Raw genomic sequence first — 23,935 nt, 5'->3', positions numbered from 1 at the left:
AAAAAAAAAAAAAAAACAACCAGAGAATAGAACCAGCTCAAACTAGAATTCAGCAGATTGCAAGCTAATTAGAGTGAGAAGAAACTTGAATATGAAAAGGTTTCTGTTTCAAGATGTGAGGATATCACATACAGTAAGGATATGAATAGGTTGATTACACTGGTACACAGGAACAGGGCTGCTATCAATGATTTTACGGTTATACTTTTTATTTGTAGGGAATTAGTATGGGTCTTTAATTTACTATATAAATTTCAGCATTTGCCAAAGAAGATATATGTCAACCAGGTGCAGATTCATTTAGTGGCCAGCAAAGGTGTTCAAACTAAAAAGTGGGATTTTACAGTAAACACTTAACATTAACAGAAGCATATGATGTAAGAAAGCAAGCTTATACAATATATACAATATCAGCCAAAAAAAAAAAAAAAAAAAAAAAAAACCAACCTTCCCATTTCACCCATCCATTCACTGCAAATGTTTGTCTAGTTCTGCCTTGAATCTATTTAAGCTGTCAACTTCTACAATGACAGATGGACGTTTGTTCCAGCAATCGACCACCTACGGCTAAAGGCAAATTTCCACACATCTATTCTATAACTCCTCAATTTGAATTTATGTCCCCTCAGGCAATTAATCTGGGCAAGAAGAATCGCATCAGCATTCAGCTTGCTCAAATCATTAAAGACCATATACACTTCAATCAGATCGCCTCACAGGTGCCTAGTCTCCAGACACTGCAATTTGAAGAATTTAAGCCTTTCTTTGAAAGAGCAACCCTTTGTTCCATTCACCAATCTCATTGTCCTTCTCTGTTCTCATTCTAGTAGCTCTACATCCTTCCTAAAACGAGTCCTCCAGATGTATACAGTACCCAATGTGTGGCCTAACCATTGCCTTATATAAGGGGATAATCACCTCCTTATCCCTGCTAGAAAACTTCCTGTATATCATTGACAAGACACCATGAGCTACTCTTGCAGTCTACACTGCTCAGACACCTTCATATCTGACTGAACAATTACCCCCAGGTATTTTTCATTCTCCACTACCCTGAATGTAGTACCACACAGTTGGTACATTTCTCTGGGGTTACTGCTATCCAAAAGCGGTACTTTGCATTTGTCAATGTTAAACATCAGTTGCCACTCCTCAGCCAATCTTCCCAACTTTTCTAGATCCTGTTGCAGTAGCATACTGTTTACTGTCATCGATAACCCTGCCAACCTTTGTATCATCTTCAAACTTCAACATTAAGCCTGATACATCTTCATCAATATTATTGACGAATACACAAACAACAATGGGCCCAACACTGAACCCTGGGGGACTCCACTAATAATATTAGTCCACAAAGAGCAGTGTCCGTTGATTACTGTGCTGTCTTCTCCCACTGAACCATTCTTTTATCCATTGTAGCAACTTGCCCTTAATGCATACTGCTCCAATCTGTACAGTAGTCTTCCATGTGCATCAGTATCTAAAGCTTTCCTAAAATTGAAGTATATGATATCAAAATTATTTTTTGCATCCAGCTGATTTGTAACTACATCATAGTATCCAATCAAATTCGTCCGACAAGACTTTCCATTAACAAACCCATGCTGTGTATGAACTTTAACTGCAGTCTTGTCTAGAAGGTCCTGCATTACTTCTTTAACCAGACTACATTAATTTCCCTGAAACAGAAGTTAAACTAACAGGTCTGTAATTACTTCTGTCACCCTTTGATTCCACCTTTGTGAATGGACACATTTGCACATCTGCAGTTGATTGGGACATCCCCTGAGTCCAAGGAAGCACTCATAATTATGACTAAGGGTCTGTTTACTTTCTTTGCTGCCTTCTTTAATATAAGTGAATAGATCTCATCCACCTCAGGTGGTTTTCTTATGTTTAACTTTAACAAATTCTCCTCCACTTTGCTCTCAGTTATTACAAAATCATTTAGCTCCCTGGCATTCCCCTTCCTGAATATTTCCTCGCGAATGTAGATGCAAAATACTCATTCAGTTTATCAGCTACCTGAGCAGGATCATCAACAGTCGAACCATTGATATCAAGTGGACCAATCTGGTTCATCCCCTTCCTTCTAGAGTTTACACACATAAAGAACTCTGCTGTTTTTCTTTGCATCTCTTGCAAGGATTTCTCATAATCTGCTTTTGCCTGTCTAACCTCCTTTGTGACTTGATTACTTTTTTTTTTTTTTTGTTAGTTCTTGGCGCATCGGCTTCTGTGGCCATAATGCACCTCCCAAGGTTTTTGCATTTTACTCTGATCCAAGCCCGAGGCGGGATTTGAACCCACGACCTTTGGGTTGCCAGGCAGGCACTTTACCCACCTGGCTAGCCCGGTCGGGTGACTTTATTACAGATCAGCTTATATCTACTATAAGCTTCTATGACACCTGATAATTTACATGAATCCCACATATTTTTCTTCTCTGCTACGCGTCTAATTAGTTCATTTCACATTCATTTAGGCATAAACCTTGAACAATATTTCTTAGTTAGAACAAAAAGCCTAGTAGCTTTCAAGATTAATTCCTTGAATGTTTCCCACTTAGAATTTGCTGTTGGTAACATCATCAGTTGGTCCCACTGTAGTCACCTTCATGAAAGCAAAAATCTTTCCCTTTACCCCTGATGGTAGTTACACCAGCACACTGTGATCACTGCTACCTAGTGGTTCCTTTATCTGCAGATTCTTAATGCATGAAGAATCACTGCTGATAATCAAATCAAGAGAATTACTCCTCTGGTTGCCTCTCGAACATGCTGCTGTAGAAAACAATCATTCAATAAATCCACAAAAGCCTTGCTAGTATGTGAGTGACCAACCCACAAGTTCCAGTTAATATCTGGGAAGTTAAAATCCACCAATATAAGACAATCTGATTTACTGGCCCATATTTCTTGGCACAGTTGTTCGTTGTATTCATCAGAGTCATTTGGCCTATAACACACTTCTACTCTCAATTTTTCTTTCCCAGTGCTTAAGTCACAGTAAACTGATTCAACATTGCACTGTCCATCCATATCGACTGGATGCACTTCCTTAGATTTTGTGTTTCTTAACTAACAGCATAACCTCTCCGCCCTTCCTATCCTTTCTGTACACACTGTACTTACCAAATTCCAATTCTACATTCCTTATACTGTATAACATCACATCTCTGATATCCCAATAATTTCTGCCTTTGATGATTTGACCAGCACCTCAAATTAATTTTTCTAAACTCCTAGCATTGGTGTACATCTAAGTATAAATGCACCTGTTCTTACTTTTAAGTACTCTAAGGGCCCATGTATTTACTTGTTCCGCAATGACTCCCAGCAGAATTTGTAATCTCCAGCACCTTGTTTTCTGGACTGCTGCTCATTCTAATAGAAGCAGTGCAAGAATCACTTTCACCTCTGCCAGTGGTTATGGTTAATCCATTAGTCGGTATATTCCAGTTTTCACGACTCACCGAACACTTCCTTGATAACGTCAGCAAATATTTTTGCACCCTTTTAATTTATATATATAATCTTTATCGTATACAAAAGTGGTATATACAATACACCCTTCACAGCAGTAATGCCAGGGGTGGTTTTTTGTGTTTCTTAACTAACAGCATAATCTCTCCTCCCTTCCTATCCTTTCTGTACACATTGTACTTCCCAAATTCCAATTCTGCATTCCTTATATCTGTATAACACCACGTCTCTGATATCCCAACAATATCTTCCTTTGCTGTTTTGACCAGTGTATCCCATCCCCATAGAAGCAATCTCTTCTGTTAACAAGCATAGACCACACAGAGAAATTTTATCCCATGAGCCTTGCACAATCTCTCCAGGACCAAACTGATTGATAAGGCTCTCATCTTGTACTCCCTCCTATCGTGTCTGGACAGAACTGCAGACACTTTCAAATTCAACTCTAACTCGTGACATGAGCATTCAGTGCTACCAGCAGTATGATGGTGGCAGCGAGTGTGCTCATCAGTATCTGAGTGCAACAGCAGTATGATGGTCATACTCAGATACTGATCCATACCATTAGTAACTGTTAGGATTCTGCTATGGTGGGCTGGAATACTGCTGACAGAAACCAAGCTATGTTTGTGGGACAAACATAGCTTGGTTTCTGTATACAGTTGTTTGAGGGTGGTGGAAGAGAGGGATTAGAGGCCACACAAAGCTGCTGTGCAGGTAACAGTTTTAATGTATCAGTATTAAAATGGCAGATGACAATGAAATAAATTTACCTAGCATCTAACAAAAAATACTTTTTTTTTGTTATTTAGAATTGGTAAGGCTATTCCCACAAGATAATCATTTAATTCTGCTTTAAACTTAGCCAGATTCACTGCTGCCATCATGTTGGGAGGCAATTTGTTCCAATGTTCGAAAACCTGATACTTTTTTTTTTTTTTTTAATTTTGGCTGGTTCTGCATAAGCTTCTTCCTTGTATATGTTTTTTTTTTTTTTATTATTATTTTAAAATTTTTTTTTTTTAAAACCCCATGGTTGAGGTGTTAGAACTTTTAGTACTTAGTACCATGCATGGGTTTAATGCTGAGAAGGCAGAAAATACTTGTTGACATTAGACTTGAATTTCTGTAGGTAATTTTTTGGAAACACATGTGAAGGAAGGCTGTTCAAAAAATGAGGTAGAAGGGATAAATGAAGAAAAAGAGTTGATTCTGTGAATTTGAAGTTAGACAGTGAATGCATATTGACTGTTTGTAGCAAATGTGTGGGCAGGTTTAAAAGAGAGTGGAGGAATTACAGATGCCATTTCAGAAGAACAGTTCCATGGAAGTAACATATAAAAAATACAGGAAGCAGAAACAATGTCTGAGACAGAGTGCAGAGATTGTAAGAGGTGGGTTATACTGGAGTGCCCTCTACTGAATGGAGTCAAGAAGCTTGAGAGAGGTTTGGTGACCTCCTCTCTAATCCAAATATGGGAACAATATTCCATGGTAGGGCAGATTTGAGACTGCTACACGAGTGATTAGTTGTTCAGAAAAATTTTAATGCCAAGAGCAAAAAAGAAAATCCAGTTTTTGAAACACAGGAAGCAATATTTGTGATGTGCTTTAGGCCAAGAGAGATTAGAAGTCAGGATAATCCCCAAGTCACAATAAGGGTAATCTCTAATAGAGATAATATAATCCTGCTAAAAATCTGAATGTCAATGAAAATGAGTACAGTAGCAGTAGATTCGTTTTTGTGAGAAATAAGACAGCACTGAAGCTAACCAAGTTTTCTTTATGCCACTGGAGAATTATCTGGAGCTTTTCTGCATTTATGGAATTTTCAGTGGATATTTCAGATGCTGTTTTTGTTTGTTATTTGGTTTTTTAGGAGCATTAGCAACTAAGACCATATTGCTGCGGGGATATGCGGTGGTCATTCCCTGACCTTTCCGCATCCTCCGTATTTAGTGGTCATGGGCTCGAACCCCGGTCTAATCAAGAAGCGTGTGCTACGCACTGCTGCTCCTGCCCACCTGGCTATGGAGGTGCCTCATGATGATGCTGTTGTTGATATTAAATTTAATGACACAAGGTCTACTGAAGCCAAATTGTGTCAGTTCAAGTTTATTTCGTATAACTTATTAGTAACTGAATTATATACATGTGTATAGATCAGTACACTTTAAGTATGTTATAAGTTCTTCTGTGTTGGCATGATTTCCAAGGAAATGGGATAAAATCTGGGCTTCGTTCAATTTGCTGAATGACTGAAAGGTGCTAGAACAGCATCTTAAATAAGCTGGATAAGTAAAGAGGACAGTCTACAAGAAAGTGGAGGGCTGTAAGTTGGGTGTGACATGAGGTGCACTGGGGTGGACCTTCTCCCAATAAAAAAAAAACAGGCATGTAACATGAGCATGTCCAATTCTCATCAGTCTTGCCAATACTATTTCTTTTCATCTGTATCCAGAAAGCCACAACTCTGAACCTTGTTTTATCTGATAAAGTGTGTTGTTGGTACTGATTTTCCAGATATGTGACCAGTTTTCATAACAGGCCTTGCAAATTACAGGCTTGTAATCCAAATAAAGCAGAGGTGTATTGCTAAAAAAATAGTACTGGAATGCTTGTCGATTAATTACAAATAGTTACCTACGTTTTTTTCTTTTGCAAAAATAAATAAGTCAAAGATTAGAATATTTGTTCAGTATTTATTTATAACTATTAAATAAAACTTTCAAAGGTAAAAAAAAAGACAAAAAAATTTTAAAAAATCAGAAAACAAAAAAAAAAAAAAAACTCCAAAATAATATAAAAATACTGTTCAGAAGAATCATAGAAATTCTCACACAGGATCGATTATGTATTCTTGTGTGACTGCCCTTTTTGTTTGTTGGTCATCAGCAGAACGATGAAACCACAACCAAGTTCGGACATAAAAATTTGGATTCCATGATTCTAATTATGGAATCCAAATAACGGCAAGAAACTTGCCTTTGTTGGATCTCTTTATTTAACACATTGTACTTTAGTAAGAAATGTTCAAGTTTCATTGCGAAATTTATATTTTTGTTTTTAAATAAATTATTAATTTTAAAGATTACTATTAATATATATTTTTAGTAGCAATGGATAAAATAGATATTATTTCTCCCTCCCCTTTGATTATGCCATTGTTTCATAATATTAGGTGTATAAATTTAATGATTTTCTATTATGACATTTAGAAAAAAGTACCAGAACGTTGTTTCTGTGCGTTCTGGCCTGAATACACCACTGCATATAAGGAACTTGAAAGTGATGCCAGAGAATGTGGTACAAGGTTGTTTAGTGGCAAGATCAGCAGTCTCATTTCCCAGAATTCCAGAATGTTACAATGGTCGTTACAAGATCTGCCTTGAACACTTCATCAGAGGGCATCATGACTCATACGGAATTAGCTTATGGCGATTTCCGGATGAGTCGTAATTTTATCCTTTGCAGAACCTGTGCCATATATTCCAAGGCCAAGCTAGTGGATAATCATATCTCACCTGCTGATTCCTTTCTTTGTCACCGTTGTAAGGAGGGTACTGATCTTAAGTAAAAATTTGGTGCATTGCTCAAACAATTTGAGTCGGTGAAAAAAAAAGGATGCTTGACCTCGAGAATAATGTAACTGGAAGCTCATCAGGGACTCAAGACTTTAGTAACCTAAAGTGATGCATTACCCATTCAGGCCCCAGAACAGAATTATCAAGTGCAAACTACTCTGGTCCAAAAGGACTTAGTTCTATAAGGAGACACCATTGTCAGGGAAACGGGAAAATATTTTCTGTAATAAGGATAGGTAAACTAGAACCAGGGTATGTCTGCCTGGAGAAATAATTAATGATGTCACCAACAGATCTGTCACATTTTAAGGGGTTAAAAGAGAATATTATTATTCATGTGGGGACTAATGATAATAAGCACAGATCTGACAATTTGTTAGACAAATATAGGACCATGCTGAAGAAATGCAGAGAGTTAGATGTCTATTTTTCTGCAATTCTGCCCAGACACAATAGGAGGGATTATATACAAGAACTCTTGAGGTGTGTTACCACAACAGAACATATTAGCAAGATGTTCTGAGGGCAGAAACGTTTCAAATAAGTGGGTAGCTAATGCCAGGGAAGCAAACTTAAATAATTTCAAGGGGTGTATCAGTGTAGTTAACTATATAAAACACTCTGTCTTAATTGTTTATACAGTAATGTCAGAAGTATCGTCAATAAAATGAGTGAATTCGCACTGCTGGTTAGGACAAGTAATGCTGACATAATAGGTCTTATGGAATCATGGTGCCACTCGGAGACAGGAAATGATCAGTTTCAGTATGGTATGTGTATTTAGGAAGGATAGAGCAGAGGAGTGGGTAAAATAGATATTATTTCTCCCTCCCCTTTGATTATGCTATTGTTTCATAATATTAGGTGTATAAATTTAATGATTTTCTATTATGACATTTAGAAAAAAGGTGGTGGGGTCATGCTTCTTATCAAAAGCAGCCTGAGCGCAATGAAAGCTTTCCCAGATTCAGACGTTTTACATGCTAGTACAAAATCTGTATGGTGTGAGACAGTTGGAAGCAAAGATATGAGAGTGGGAGTAATGGTGATTGTGAAGATTATGATGAGAGCCTCTATATGCAAATGGAATTGGCAAGCAAGTGTGAATGTCTTATTATGGGTAATTTTAATTTACCTCTAATTGACTGGAGCAAATGGGAAGGAAATTCCATATGGGGCACAAAATTTTTAAATCAACTAGATAATTTTTATTTGTACCAACATGTCAGAGAAAGTACAGGGAAAAAGATATTCTAGACCTCATAATCACCCATGAACCAGATGACATAATAGGGCTGACAATACAGGAACCAGTAGCAGGAAGTAAGCATGGAATTCTATGGTGGACGATGAAGAGAGAGAGGTAGCAATAGTTAAAGGCAAAGGAATGGGTTATAATTTCAGAAAAGGACATTGCAATGTGTGCTACATGGCCCTCTATTAACTGAGTAGATATCGCACAGAGAGAAAATACAATTGAATCATGGTATATCTTAAAAACATTAATCACAGAAGCCTTTAATGCATATATACCATTAAAAAATACCCCACAAGGTGGATTCCAAGTTGGATGAATAATGAAGTTGCCAGATTACTTGAGCAGAAAAAGATGGCTTGGAAAAGTACAGAACAATAAAAAGTACTTAAGCCTATAACAGCTATAAAGTGATCTATAATAGTGCCACAGAAAAGGTTAGGCTAGCAAAAGGCAGATTATGAGAAATCACTGGCAAAGAGTGGAGATAAGAAATTATTCACATACATAAATGCAAAGAAGAGAACGACAAACCAGATTGGACCCTTACGAAATGGATGTGGGATAGTATCAGATACCCAAGCTGATGTTGCAGACCTCACGAGGTCTGCAACATCACATTGATGAACTCTTTTTTTCTCTAAACTGATAAAAAAAGGGTGTTGAGTGTCATTACATGTGCAAGCTGTGAATTACAAGCTCCAAGAAATCATAAGATTTTTTTGCCATTTAATTTACTTAATTGTCATATTATGTCGTACTTTATAAGTAGCTTTATAGTCCTAGTTATGCTCATTTTTAATTTAGATAGAGATTTTGCAGATTATTACTTAATATACATAAAACCGTTGTTTCTTTTGAATCTTGCTGCCATTGTTATATAAGAGTGAGTGGTAGGGAATTTAAATTTTTAATTGTGATAAACAGGTAGCTCTAACATAAAAACTAGATAGTGTAATACATGTCAATGCATTTAGGAATCTATTAGATAGATTGATAATTAATTAATTAAATTTATTAATCTTATTAATTTTCCTTGTTAATCAATAGTATTCAATCGGATATCATGCCACAGACTAGAGCAGCAAAGCAATGGGGGAGAAAGTAACAGGAGTACTGTAACTCAGGGGAGAACCGAAGGGGGCAATTCTCCAATGCATCACAGCATAAAAAAAATGTGAAACTTGTGAAATGTTTGTGGACCTTTCTGTAATAGGACATGATCTAGCCTAGGAGGATTTCTTTGTGTGTGCTAGGTGCAGAGTGTGTTCTAGAAATTATGTGCCAACCCAGCATTGTGATGGGCACTTATGACAGTTTGAAGAGTCAGGTAGATGCCCTTGAAGATATTAAAGTGGGAGACCCATCAAGCTCTCAGCTGCCCAACTCAATGCCAGAGCTCACTCTTGTGCATCTGCCACTGTGTTGTCTGATGCACTCTTGTGCATCAGACAACACAGTGGCAATCTCCAAGGCAGAATGCGCTGGTCCCACAGGAGCTAGTTATTGCCGGTGACTCTATTATCAGGGAGACAGGTAATATATTGTGTAAAAGGGATAGATGGAATAGGACCATGGTATGTCTGCCAGGTGCAAAAGTTGATGATGTTGTAGAGAAGATATCTTTTAAGGGCACAAAGTTGTTTGTTATTTGGTTTTTAGGAGCATTAGCAACTAAGGCCATATTGCTCCGGGGATATGCAGTGGTCATTCCCTGACCTTTCCATATTTGGTGGTCACGGGCTCGAACCCCGGTATAATCAAGAAGCGTGTGCTATGCACTGCTGCTCCTGCCCACATGGCTACGGAGGCACCAGGGCACAAAGGGTGATATTGTTGTACATATTGGAACTAATGACATTAAGAGTAAATATGCAGATTTACTTAACAAGTGGGCGCCTCCGTAGCCGGGTGGGAAGGAGCAGCAGTGCGTAGCACATGCTTCTTAATTAGACCGGGGTTCGAGCCCGTCACCACCAAATACGGAGGATGCGGAAAGGTCAGGGAATGACCACCGCATTTCCCAGAGCAATATGGCCTTAGCTGCTAATGCTCCTAAAAACCAAAATAACCAAAAATATAACTTAACAAGTACAGGTCAATGTTGAAAAAAAGTCACGAGTTAAGGTTAAATTTGAATGTTCTGCAATTCTGCCCATACACGATAGGAGGGAGTACATGATAAGAGCCTTGTCAATCAATTCGGCCCTGGAGAGATTTTGAAAGGCTCATGGGGTAGAATATAAGCAGTGCAGAATTGGAATTTGGGGAGTACAATGTGTACAGAAAGGATAGACAGGATAAGAAGAAAGGATGGGTAATGCTGTTAATTAAAAAACACAAAATCTAAGGAAGTGCATCCAGTTCACACAGTTGGACAGTGCAATGTTGAGTCAGTTTGGTGTGACATAAGCACTGGGAAAGCAAAAACGACAGTAGGAGTGTGTTAGCCTTAATGACTCTAATGAGTACGACGGACAATTATACAGAGAAATAGAGTGGGCCAGTAAATCAGAATGTCTTATAATGGGAGATTTTAACTTCCCAGATATTGGCTGGAACGTGTGGATTGGTCACTTGCACACTAGCAAGACTTTTGTGGATTTATTGAATGATTGTTTTCTGCAGCAGCATGTTCAAGAGGCATAATACTCTTGATATGGTTGTCAGCAGTGATTATTCGAGCATTAAGAATCTGCAGATAAAGGAACCACTAGGTAGTAGCGATAACGGGTACTGATGTCTGCCAGGGGCAAAAGTTGATGATGTTGCAGAGAAGATATCTTTTAAGGGCACAAAGTTGTTTGTTATTTGGTTTTTAGGAGCATTAGCAACTAAGGCCATATGAAAAGACCCTTCCCATTAAGGGAAGGGTCTTTTCTTTTGTAAAGGTGACTATAGTGGTCTCAGGCAGTTTTTAAATTGTATACAGTGGGACCAACTGATAATGTCACCAACAGCAAATTCTAAATGGGAAGAAGCATTCAAGGAATTAATTGTGGAAGCTACTAGGCTTTTCATATTGATTAAGAAATACTGTTTGAGGTTTGGGCCTAAATGGATGTCAGATGCACTAATAAAACTTGTGGCAGAGAAGAAAACTGCATGGGATGCATATATATTATGAGGCAACACAGAAGCCTAAGGTAGATATAAGCTAGTCTGTAATCAAGTCACGAAGGAGGTTAGGCAAGCGAAGGTAGATTACAAGAAATCTTTGGCAAAGGATGCTAAGAAAAACAGCAAAAACATCTTTACTTATATAAACTCTAGACGGAAAGAGAAGCAGATTGGTCCACTTGATATCAGTGGTTCTACAGTTGATATGCTCAAGTAGCTGACAAACTGAAGGAGTATTTTATTTTGCATCTACGTTCACACATGAGGAAATCTTTAGGGAAGTGGAGGACAGAAGCTTATTAAACACTAACAGGGAGCTTAATGATTTTGTAATAACTGAGAGCAAAGTGGAGAAGAAATTGTTGAAGTTAAACATAAGAAAAGCACCTGGGGTGGATGACATCTATCCAGTTATATTAAACGAGAGTAGTTGCAGTAATAGTAGAGGCATGTGATTTGCATCACGTCTTGACTACTATATCTCATTACCCTGAACAACAAACAATCTGATTCAACAATGACTGTGATGTTTATAAAAAAAAATGAAGGAACTATGCAGCCAAACATTACATTTCATCTAAACAGATGAAAATTATATGAATGCATATGTTTTAAGCAAAAATAAAATTCTTAAGGTGGTATATGTATATATATATTTTTTATGATTGCCCCATTTTAACTGAATTTTTCATTAACTGGCCAACTAATGATCCCAATCACACTGGATTAGAGAGCTCATACTGTATTAGGAAAAAAGCTATGTTGGGATTTTGTACATTGAAATGGGAATGAAAACTATTAAAATTAACTCTGCTGACTCCATACGATGAGGATATCACCAAAAAACTGGAGCCAAAGTGAGTTGTATACGAGAATAAGTCAGCTGATACAACATCCACAATGCATAAGTAGGGAGAAAATTAGGGTGGAGAATCCCATGCTAAAGTCCTTCTTTTAAGGTAAAACTGCCCTTACAGGTCAGTTTACCTTAAAAAAACTAATCCAATAAGACTGTTTTAAAGGGTTTTTTCCAAAAAGTTCACCAAAGCTTTATGAAAAAAATAAAAAATAAATAATAAAATCACAAAACAGTGTTTTCTTTTTCTTTTTTTTATATGATTTGATTTCCCCATTATTATCTTGGCATGAGATATTATTGACGTCAACCAACTCTCAGCCACAGAAGATGTGACCCTGTATAATTATTGAACCAATAATTACATCGGGTCATAATAAAAGTCCCTTCATGGTGGGAAATCTCAGGAACCTGTGTTCCTACGGGCATACAGTACAAAGGCCAATGAAATGTTTGATGAAGCTAGACATAGTGCCTATGGCGGATTATCTGAGAAAACAAGCAGCACTAAATTTGTAACTCTGGTAAGTTGGAAAGCATCAATAGTTTAGCAGAAATCTGTAACACAATATCTGTAATGGGGTCATTCACATCATAAATGAACTCTGAACAACAGACTTTTTTCTTTGGGACACAAAATACACTTTTCTATACAAAATACAGAGGGTATGATACACCCCATCCCTCCACAGCATGAGAAATACTTAGAAAAAAAAAAAAAAAAAAAAAAAAGGATACCTTCTATGGCAGCACTTATGCCACTATACCACATTCTGTTTGGCATGATACCACTATATACAAATCCATGCCTGAATTGGGCCAGCATATTCATTTTGAGCTTATAAAACCTTAGCAGTACGTATGCCATTTATTTGCTTGTTTGCTATAAAAGTTCTTATTTGGTGTGTTTTTATTGCTGCAATAAATAATACTCTATACTGCTGGCAGGGGTAATATATATTTTTTCTGCTACTATGTCACAAAACAACATTAGCATTAGGCATGTCACAAGGAATGCAAGTCTACACTACAAACATGATGCAATTACCTTTCTTCCCAATCTTTGGATCTGGTGTATCCTGGATTATGATTTGTTCATGTGTGCTACCATGAATGTTCCTACTGCACGAGTAGCACTTGTGGATTTCTACAAAACTGCTAATGATATTTAACTTTGCATTTGATCTTTCTGCCTTATCAATTACAGAGTTACTGCTGCTAACCTCCAAGATATGTTGTCAGAAACACTGTAGTAGCTTATTAATAATGGACAGATCTCTCCTTACTTATCATTGCTACACCTGTAATACCACAGATTCTGAGATTTCTCATCAGCTAGGAATGTTGCTTACTACTCTGTATAAATATGCCATAGTTACTATTATAAATGCTTACTGATTCACATCCTTTGACCTGCATTCTCAAACCAGCTTGTTTAAGATGGTGAGGATCAACCTGTAATACAACTTGCCATATTTTGCCATCATCATCTACCTGAACATTGTACTTCTCACATCCATAGTCAGGAACTAATTCACTGAGTTGTTGCATGTATTCCTCCTATTCATATATATAAAATACATAAAAATTTGAAATGTAATAGTAAAGGCAAAACACCAATTATATTAACTATTTAGGAAAATAAAATTTTTATAACTTAATAAATAAATCAGCCTTATCTTGCACAACATGCCATATAAGAGATTAAAAAAATAATATAAATTTAAAAATATATTTAAAATAAATAGTACACAAGCATAAGTTAAAAAAATCTGTTTATATACTGGGACAGTCATACAGAGAAAGAGGGGATTACAGTTATAGTTAATGTGATTGTAGCAATGCTGATGAGATTAGTGACAGAGAAGAAAATTACATGAAATTATCAGGGTGTAGAATCCTACATAACTATAGTCTGCAATCAAGTTACTAAGCGGGTAGGCATGCTAAAACACATTACAAGAAGTCTTTGGCCAAGAAAACAAAGAATGGTAGCAAAGAATTCTTTGCTTATGTTAATAAAAAAATGAAGTAAATCAGATTGGTCCATTGGATATTTATGACATAACTACTGATGATCCTATACAGTTTACTGAAAAACTGATTATTTATTTTGCATCCACATTCACATGTAAAAAACTTTTTAGGGATGAGGATATCAAAAGCATATCTAATTCTAAGAAGTCACTGTTTCTTGTCATCAGGCCAGTTTGATGCATGATGACGATAAATAGTGATTTCTCAAAAACGTTGACAAATTGCTTAAGTGTTTCTACTGAGGTGTTTCCAATGCAATTGTCATTAAATTTTCAATTAAAATCATTTTCAATAAAACAACTTAGTCTTTAACGTGATATATTAGTGGAGCTAAATTATTATTTATTTTTATTTTTTATTTTTTTGGCTGATGCTGTATAAGCTTGCTTTCTTGCATCATTGCCACTATTAAATCTAATACCCTGAAATGACAGAATTCATGGGATGCCTGGTTCCTGGGTATCCCATGAACATTACACTGTCACTCCTCTTTGCTAGTGGATAAACCCACAGCTTGGCAGGTATATACGTACATTACATCACTGCATTCTCATAAACAGTAATTCAATGTCAATATGGATGAACATTGTGAGTTATTGTTATTAGCCATATGGTGCAAGGAAGCTGGAGGCTTATGCTGCATCAGCCAAAAAAAAAAAAAAAAAATTCTGCACTACCCTGAGAGAGAGAGAGAGAGAGAGAGAAGTAGAAGGGAATCACCAAGAAAGAGAAGAATGATGATATCCAGCTCAGGATCCTGGGTTTGCCAAGCCCATACTCACCAGATGTGAGCCCCTGAGTTAACTGACTTTGAAAGAGGGATGATAGTGGGTGCCCATGGGTCACTCTTATCGTGGAGGTGGTACAGAAATTGCACTATCCCCGTTCGATAGTATCAAGAGTGTATTGGGAATACACCATTTCCGGAATAACATCTCATTGTGAACAGCACTGTGGGCAGAAAAAGGTGGTGGATGAACATGCTTGTCAATGTCTGTCTCGCATTGTTTCAGCCAACCAGAGAGCAACAGTGGCACAAATCACCACAAACTCTAACGAGGGAGGTGCCAGAAACGTCGCCACCAAGACTGTCAGCTGATCATCAGCAGCAATAGGTTATGGGAGCTGACGACCCACCAGAGTCCCAATTGCTTACACCACGATACAGGACTGTGCCTCAACTGGGCGAAAGAACATTGGCACTGGACCTTGGAGACTGGTGTCTTGGTCCGATGAGTCCCATTTCCAGTTATTTCGAGCAGATGGGAAGGTGCACATCTGACAGAAACTGCATGAAGCTATGCATCCATGTCAACAAGGGACTGTTCAGGCAGGTTGATGGTCGGTAATTGTCTGGGGCACGTTCGACTGGCACACGTTGGGATCTCTTGTATGTCTAGATGCACCTCTGAATGGTCCAGGTTATGTGTCTATCCATGCAGACCATCTGCATCCCTTCATGGTCATTGTGCACTCACAGGGCAATGGACTTTTCCAGCAGGACAATGCACCTCCCCACAGAGCTGTAGTGACTAGGACATGGTTCGAAGAGCATTTCACAGATTTTACCACCATGGAATGGCCTCCCCATTCACCAGACATGAACCCTGTGGAGCATCTTTGGGATGCTGTGCAAAGGTCTGTTTGTCCTTTATGATCTAAGACAGCCATACAAAGCAATCAGCTAATAACAGGTAATTTTTGTAGTGCAGTGTATGCAGATTTGTGCACGCAAAATGAAAAGCACTGTGCCTACGTGCTCACTACTCAGAACTTCCCAAAAATTTAAAAAAATAGAAATAATTTTAAAAAATATATTTTTTTCTGTTAATACTGCAGAACAACCACACAAGACAGAGAATATAAGAAACAGCACTATATTTAGTAGTCATCGAGCCTGAACCGTGGTCACTCAAATTAGGTGCACTTATCCATTCTTGTACCTGATCAGTTGGCTATGGCGGCTGCATGCAAGTGTCGAACTACCCACCTCCATAACAACACTAGTTTGAAGCCTGTTCCAGCAATCCACACTGTGGCTGAAAGCAAATTTCTGGACACCTATCTAGCAACTATAGTTTTCAAATTTAAATTACTGATGCCACTCACATTTATTTAGTTTACTTAATCCAGCTGAAGATTAACCACTTCAATCAGTTCTCACACATCATGAATTCTGTAGGAAGACAAACTCCACAATAACAAACCATATAAGATAAAAGAGTGCATAAATTTCTGGTACAGAGTACAAATTAATTAATCAATGCTATAACAACCAGGCATTCCGTTTTTAAGGACTCTAAAAATTATCAATAATGAACAATATTAATTAAAAATGAACTAACAATTTGGTGGATAAGTACAGGAGCATGATGAAAAAAAAAAAAAATTTGTGAATTAGGTCAGAACATATTGGTGTCTGCAGTTCTGCCTAGGCATAATAGAAGGAATTATATACTGAATCTCTTCAAGACTTCTCTTATTCAGCAAGAGTTTTGGGAGTAAAATTTTACTAGTCTGCATGGTCTGCCCTAACATGTAAACAAAATCACTTTTGTGGGGATGGAACACATTTGAATAGAGGTGATGGTCTTTGGTAATGTTTGTGAAGAGGTCTTAAGGGCCCTGGGAGGACTACCACTTTGGGATGAGGGGGGGGTGACAATGCATTCTACCAGAAGCAAAATAAGTCTTTATAGAGATATACAACCTTGATCTGCATAATTTGTCTCAGAGTTGCACTTTTGAAATGACTAATTGCTGCTCAGTAATTATTACTCAGTTCTTCTAACCACTCAGACCATTCTAAATTCACATGTGGATTCATTTATGTGTTAAAATGATCTTGGTAAGCTGCTATGTTCTCTGGCACAAGAACCCTGAGGATTTCCTCAAACAGTTATCTGTAAGAAAAATATGAATTATTAAAATCAATGTATAGGTCTCTCAGAGTGACAGGATTTTATTAGAAAGAGAATCCTTGGAGTTGCCACACCTGTATTCACAAGCAGTAAGCTTTGGAGGGAAGTGGATTATTGTCTAAAAAATATAAAAGACCAATACTAACTTTTTTGGTAATAATTTAAAAAAGAGAATAGTGTCTTTTCCCAATATTTTAAAATGTGATCACAGCCCGAGAAGACTTTCTATGAAATAGAATACTTTCTATGACTTTCTAATTAGAACAGCAATAACTGATATTAGATACATAATTAAGATTTTTCCCTGGGATTTTCCTGAAAACTTTAAAAATTTTCAAATTCCTTATCAGTTACCACTCACCTGAGTATTCCAGGTGAGTGGTAACTCCTACTTTATGTGCATATAATACCATGTATCACCATCTGAATTATATTGATATTAATTAACTAATCAATCAATGATGCAAAGGTACCTTAATATAAAGACAGATTATATCTTTCTGACTTTTATTACCCATACAAGTGAAAAAGCATTTGTTAAAAAATTTAATAGAAAGCTACTTAAAAATCATAAAATGTGTAAATCAATACTACTAGCCTTAACAAAATCCACATTTTGTTTGCTATTTTTCCATCCTCTAGATATAGCAGTTTGTAAATTCTTCTTGATTAAAAGGAGTATATGAGTTTTATTTAACTCATATGGAAGAAAATCACGATAATTTACTGCATCATCTGGATTCCGTCTTAATTCTATCTTGCTGCGAATAATATCTGTAGCAACCAGTCCCAATGCTTTATTTTTGTGATGGTGTACTTCAGGTATCTTTCCAGCAAGGAAGTCATTTCTCATCTGATGAAAATAATAATTGAAAGCTTTTGTATCTTTCAGTTCCTGAAAAAAAAAAATAAATAAATAAATAAATAAAATATTGCAGTAATAATCAATCAATGTATAAATACGCTGTGGCCAATTTATTAGATATACTCCCCCTTATCCAAGAAATCAACTGCTCCATGAGAAACATTGTCATGTGTCCATACTAGGCTGTAGAAAGCACACAGGCAGATAACAAGGAATTTTGTGTTTGTATATGTGCATGGTTAATTCATGGCCAATGACCAAAGTGACTGAGTGCAGTATGAGAGCTGATCCAGATAAGTTGGAAAAAGCTATTGTGGACAACAGCACTGTACTCAGTTCACAAACAACAGTGCTTAAAATATACCAAGAAAGATCCACAGCCAGAAAACATCTAGCTGATGGTAAGCCCTATGATCTGAGAAAATCTTGTTGATGTGAGAAGCTGAAAGAATTGTGCAGTACAACAGATACACCATGATCAGTCAAACAATTTACACAGAGGGTATGTCAGAATGCAAAATGCATTGTACCCTCTTATGGATGGAGTGTAGTAGCCAATGACCACTGGGTTTCGCTCATGTCATTTAAAAACAAGCACTATAGGTATAGGGAGCACAAAGAACACTGACACTATACATTTGAAGACTAGAAAAAGGTTGCCTGATTCAATGTATCCCACATCAACATGCTCTGGCACTGAAACAGCACATTTTGACAATTTAAAGTCTGAAACAAATTCCCTTGTTTATGGTTAGCCCCACACACACACACACTGAACAATAGTTAAAAGCAGAATCATTAATGAAGAAAACTAAAAATAAAATAAAAATGATAAAGCATACATTACAGGCAGCAAAATGCATATTCCTCTACATGATGCTTCAAATAACTATTATAAGATAAAACTAAAAAATAAAATGAAAATAAAACTCATGCCTGTAGCTTTATTTTCATTTCAGTAGCATGGCAAAACAGTACAGTGAAGATAATCAAAATTAAATAGAAAAATCAAACAGAGAGGGAAGAGAAAAAGGCAACAAGATTTTTATATTTAATTTTGATTATTTTATGGCAAAACAGAGTTTTCTCACAAAACGCTACTGTTTTGCCATGCTACTGGCATGAGTTTTATTCTAATTTTATTTTTATCTTATAATCATATATATGAAATAAGCAATAATGAAAAGTAGAAAAAGTAGGAAGGGTTCCCAGATCAGATTAATGCCATCAAAGTATTGATTAAACATAATATCATTCTATAATATAATTATATGAATAGGTGAGGTAAGTATATAGAATAATAGCATATAAAGTATTATACAGATATTCTAAAGAGGTATTCAAAGTACTGTATAGTACTTTGAATACTATTATTCTATATACTCATCTTACATGCCATTCAATGTATCCTATCATCAATAATTCACCATCATTATTATTGTACTTTTTTTTTTTAATTTAAATTTTTAATTATTATTTTAATTATAGGGTATAACATAAAAAAAAAACCAACTCAGGCTATCTTAGCCTTTATAGGTCCTTTTGGTCTAATGGCTCACCCTGAATGCTTTTCTTTTACTTTATGTACACATTCAATTCTCTTGACCTAACGGCTCACACTGAATACTTTTATCACCTTTACTGTACTTTATACGCTATTATTCTATATATTTATCTTACATACTGATGTAATGTTTAATCAATAATTTGATGGCTTTAATCTGATCTGGGACTGTAGTACTGTGTTGTCATACTCTGATTGAACATCAATTTCCATATTGCTATTGCGTGGTTTCACTTTCTTCTGATTTTGAACCATAGCTGATTCTGTTGCTTCAGGCAAGGTTGGATAGTATCAGTTGGAATACTGATTTTTGCCGTATAGCTGGTCTCATTGACTGTAGGTTTCTATGGAGACATCTGTTTGAGCTGCAGCTGAGCAGCTGTTTATGGTGACTGATACATATGATCGGGTAGACATGGTTAACAGTACTTGCTTTGCTTTCTTGCTTCATGATATGTGACTTTATGCTCCACTTTATATTTATGGATTTTTTTGCCTGTTTTCCAAAGGTCGCATGCTTTAGAAAATGAGGTATGGCTTCTTTTACAGTTTGAGCAAATAGGAGTGGGAGCTGTACAGTCTTCTTGAGAATGCTCCTTAGAACCACAAAGAGAAAACACAGCATCACCTCGGCATGCCAGCTGAGAATGGCCATACTACTGGCATTTAAATCAGCGAATGGGATTTGGGATGCAAGGACAAATCTTACTGTTTAAGTAACCTGCTTTAATGGAAGGTTCCAAGTACTGAATGTCAAAATGATGGACTTGGTGGGTAGTAGGTTGCCATCTTTTTTGGTCATTATTCTCTGTTCATGAGTCACATTTTGTTCACTGAGCTCTTGCACTATTTCTACCTCAGTAACAGTTAGTAAGTCCCATTTGCTGATAATGCCTTTAGAGGTGTTCAGAGTGTTACAGGGCGTAACTGACACTGGAATACTTTAAATGTTGTTAATTTTAACAGTTTTTCTAAATGACTTGGAAGCTTAAATTAGAAGGTCTCCAGATTGGAGACATTTAACCATTTTAGGAGATCCAAGGAAGATTGGAAGCTTAAATTAGAAGGCCTCCAGATTGGAAACATTTAACGATTTTAGGAGATCCAACAACCGATTCTAAACATTTCTGTATTAGAAAAGGTGATAGCTTACTGACAGGTTGTGTGGATAGTGAGTGCATTATGAGAAATGCTGGCATATCTATTTTTTGTTTTTTCAGTCTATAGTCTCTTCAGAATATTCAAGTCATGGTCTGAGACAGTGTTATCAAGTCTGCAGACTCTGGGCTCTAGTGGTGAATATGAATTGCAATTCCATTGTTACTCCTTTTAGCCCTGGAAGAGGGAATTCCTTCTCCCAAGTTACTGGCTGCACCACGTGGAGGCAGTTGCAGTGCCAACCAAAGACCAAGCAATTAGGAGAAGAGGATAGCAGTAAGTTGCTGGGGGGGGGTAGTATTGATGTTACTGTGGGTGAAGCAGTACGTTGCTCAGCGAGAGAAGCAGTAATGTTGTGAGCAGAGGAGGGTTTATAAAAGCACTAGTACTTGCCCTAGGAAAAACACTAGAAAGATTGCTTGGGAACTATCGTTTGGCACTAAGGTGTCCTTTTATATATGCATTCTTAACTATAATACAGACATTAAATGCAATCGTTACTGCAGGCCAACACAATCTCTGTTATGTTCAACACATTTTGGGCATCTTTTTCAGAAAGCAGGGTCTGTGCTTCTTCATTTTCATTACTGGTAACAAAAACTATATTATTTTGCTTGGTACTCAACAGCTCTTCTGGTGCTAGTGTTGCTGTGGTAGCAACTTTATCATCCACCTTAGCACCCTCCTAAATTCACCAGTAAAATCGACAGATTCCTTCAGTCCCCCAATCCTCACTATTGCTATCACATTTATTTTTGAACTATGTTTTTTGGTGATATTCTCTATAAAGCAACGCTTTCTGTAACAGTTGATTACACTTCCAATATTGTTATTGTCCTCAAAGAAATAACAATATTTCAAACATTCCAATTTGGCTGAAAATTGTACCCTCCTATACTGCAGATCAAGTAATTTATCAAGCAGGCTCTACATGTTCTTGAGTTAATAAATAATGCCTTGATCCAGTGGCTGCATAAAACTGGTGGTACCTGGGAGGTAAACACAATGAATGTATATTTGTAAACTTAAATGCCTTGGCAGGATGTGCTGTGCAATGATCTAGAATCATCAAAATGTTCCCTTTTTCTGAAGCCATTCTTCTGTCTACTGTGAATATCAAGACTAAAAAATTTTTACTATAAGTCAAACACTTTAATACTGACAAATGCAAGGTACTGCATATGGTAGCAGCAATCCAGGATTAACATACCAACTGTGTGGTACTACATTCAGGATAGCAGAAAATGAAAAAGACCTGGGGATAACTGGGCAGTCAGTTATGAAGTTCTCTGACAGTACAGGCAGGCTGAAAGGGCAGCTCATGGGGTATTTTTCAATAATATACAGAAATTTTACCAGCAGGAATAAGGAGATGATTATCACATTACATAAGGCAATGGTTATGCTGCATCTTGAGTACTGCATACAGGTCTGGAGGCCTGATTTTAGGGAAGGATGTAAAGCTGCTGGAATGGGTGCAGCGAAGAGCAACAAGAATAGTGAGGGGGGGAAAAGGCTCAATGCTTTTTCTTCCTCAGACTCTGCACATGAGAATGCAAAAATTCAAACTGAGGAAGGATAGTTGCAAAATACACGTGCATTAGTTTGCCTTCCGACAGCAGGTGGTTGATTGATACAACAAACTTCAATCTGTTGTTGTAGATGTGGATAGTTTAAATAAATTCAAGGAAACACTAGACAAACTATTAGAAGGGTTGGAGAGGTGATGTGGTAAATGTTTTTTTTTAATCTGCAGATGAAGAATGTTGAACTCTTGGAAACAAGTTTTTTGGAAATTTTCGCTTTTTTGACTTAATATATTAAATTGTGTTTGATTAATAGTTTAAGTCTTATTCACGTTCATTAGCTTATTTTTAAATTTAGATAGAGATTTTGTAAGTTACAACATAATATTCATAGACCTTTTTTATCGGTGAAATTTACCCCCCGGGGCTCACATCTGTGAGCATGGGCTTGGCACACCCAGGATCCTCAGCTGGATATCATCATTCTTCTCTTCTTGGCAATTCCCTTCTACTCTCTCTCTCGGCACACCCAGGGTCCTGAGCTGGATATCATCATTCTTCTCTTCTTGGCAATTCCCTTCTTGACTCTCTCTCTCTCAGAGTAACTCGGGAATTTTTTTTTGGCTGGTGCAGCATAAGTTTCAGGCTTCCTTGCACCATGTAGCTAATAATAATAACTGGAGTGAATATCATATAACTAGTAATGTAGTTTTTTTTTGTTTTTTTTGTTAGTTGTTGGCACATCAGCTTCTGTGGCCATAATGCACCTCCCAAAGTTTTGGCATTTTATTCTGATCCAAGCCCAAGGCGGGATTCGAACCCGCGACCTTTGGGGTGCTAGGTAGGCACTTTTTACCCACCTAGCAAGCCCGGTCGGCAGTAATGTAGTGAATGTTAGTGGAATTGTAGATCTGAATTATGGTAAATAAGTAAATTGAAAGTTCTAATCACCTAGTTTAGCTTTTTTTTTTTTTTAGCTAAGAAATTTTATTTCTAGTAAGGCTGTTACTAATTTAAAACTGTAAGAAACAGCATGATACATATAATGTAAACTTGATAGCATAAGACATATTACTGCACTTAGGTATCTATTAGTTCAGCATAGCATTCTCAAATTAAATTGAATTTAAATAGAAATGCCTCATGCCTCAACATAGCAGCTCAAAGTAGCAAGAGTGCTACAGCACTGGGGAGAACTGAAAGGTGTGGTTCTCCTGCAATCGCAGCCTTAAAAAATGTACTACTTGTGCAATTTTGTGGCTCTATCTGGAATAGGACATAATACAACCAAAGAGGAAAATGTCTTTGTGTGTTGTTGATATGTTTAATGACACAAGAGCTACTTGAGGCCAAATTGTGTGTCTCTCATAATATATTTAATATAATATATATATTTAATATATTACAGCTGTTCAATTATATTGATGGGTATAGGGCAATACACTTCAAATATATTAAGAGTTTTTCTAAGTTTGCATGATTTCCAAGGAAACTGGATAGAATATGAGCTTCATTCAATCTGCCAAATGACTGAAAGATGCTAAAGCAGATGGATGAGTAAAGT

The 23,935-nt window shown here is 36.8% G+C and overlaps 1 protein-coding gene across 1 annotated transcript in view; it reads right to left on the bottom strand.

Moving 5' to 3' along the window:
- Positions 1 to 23,935, bottom strand: part of hop (tyrosine-protein kinase hopscotch) — a 215,831-nt gene that overhangs the window by 162,282 nt on the left and 29,614 nt on the right. Inside the window, exons 2-4 of the mRNA XM_090380791.1 lie at positions 17,857 to 18,153; positions 13,704 to 13,860; positions 3,728 to 3,741 (exon numbers count right to left, since the gene is read on the bottom strand). Of these exons, the coding sequence (XP_090236917.1) occupies positions 3,728 to 3,741; positions 13,704 to 13,860; positions 17,857 to 18,153 (468 nt within the window). The remainder of the gene's footprint in view (positions 1 to 3,727; positions 3,742 to 13,703; positions 13,861 to 17,856; positions 18,154 to 23,935) is intronic.

This window comes from Mastigoproctus giganteus, chromosome 9 (assembly GCF_048544385.1).
Source record: "Mastigoproctus giganteus isolate SK-2022 chromosome 9, ASM4854438v1, whole genome shotgun sequence".
Lineage (NCBI taxonomy): Eukaryota > Metazoa > Arthropoda > Arachnida > Uropygi > Thelyphonidae > Mastigoproctus > Mastigoproctus giganteus.
This window is presented reverse-complemented; position numbering and strand designations above follow the sequence as displayed.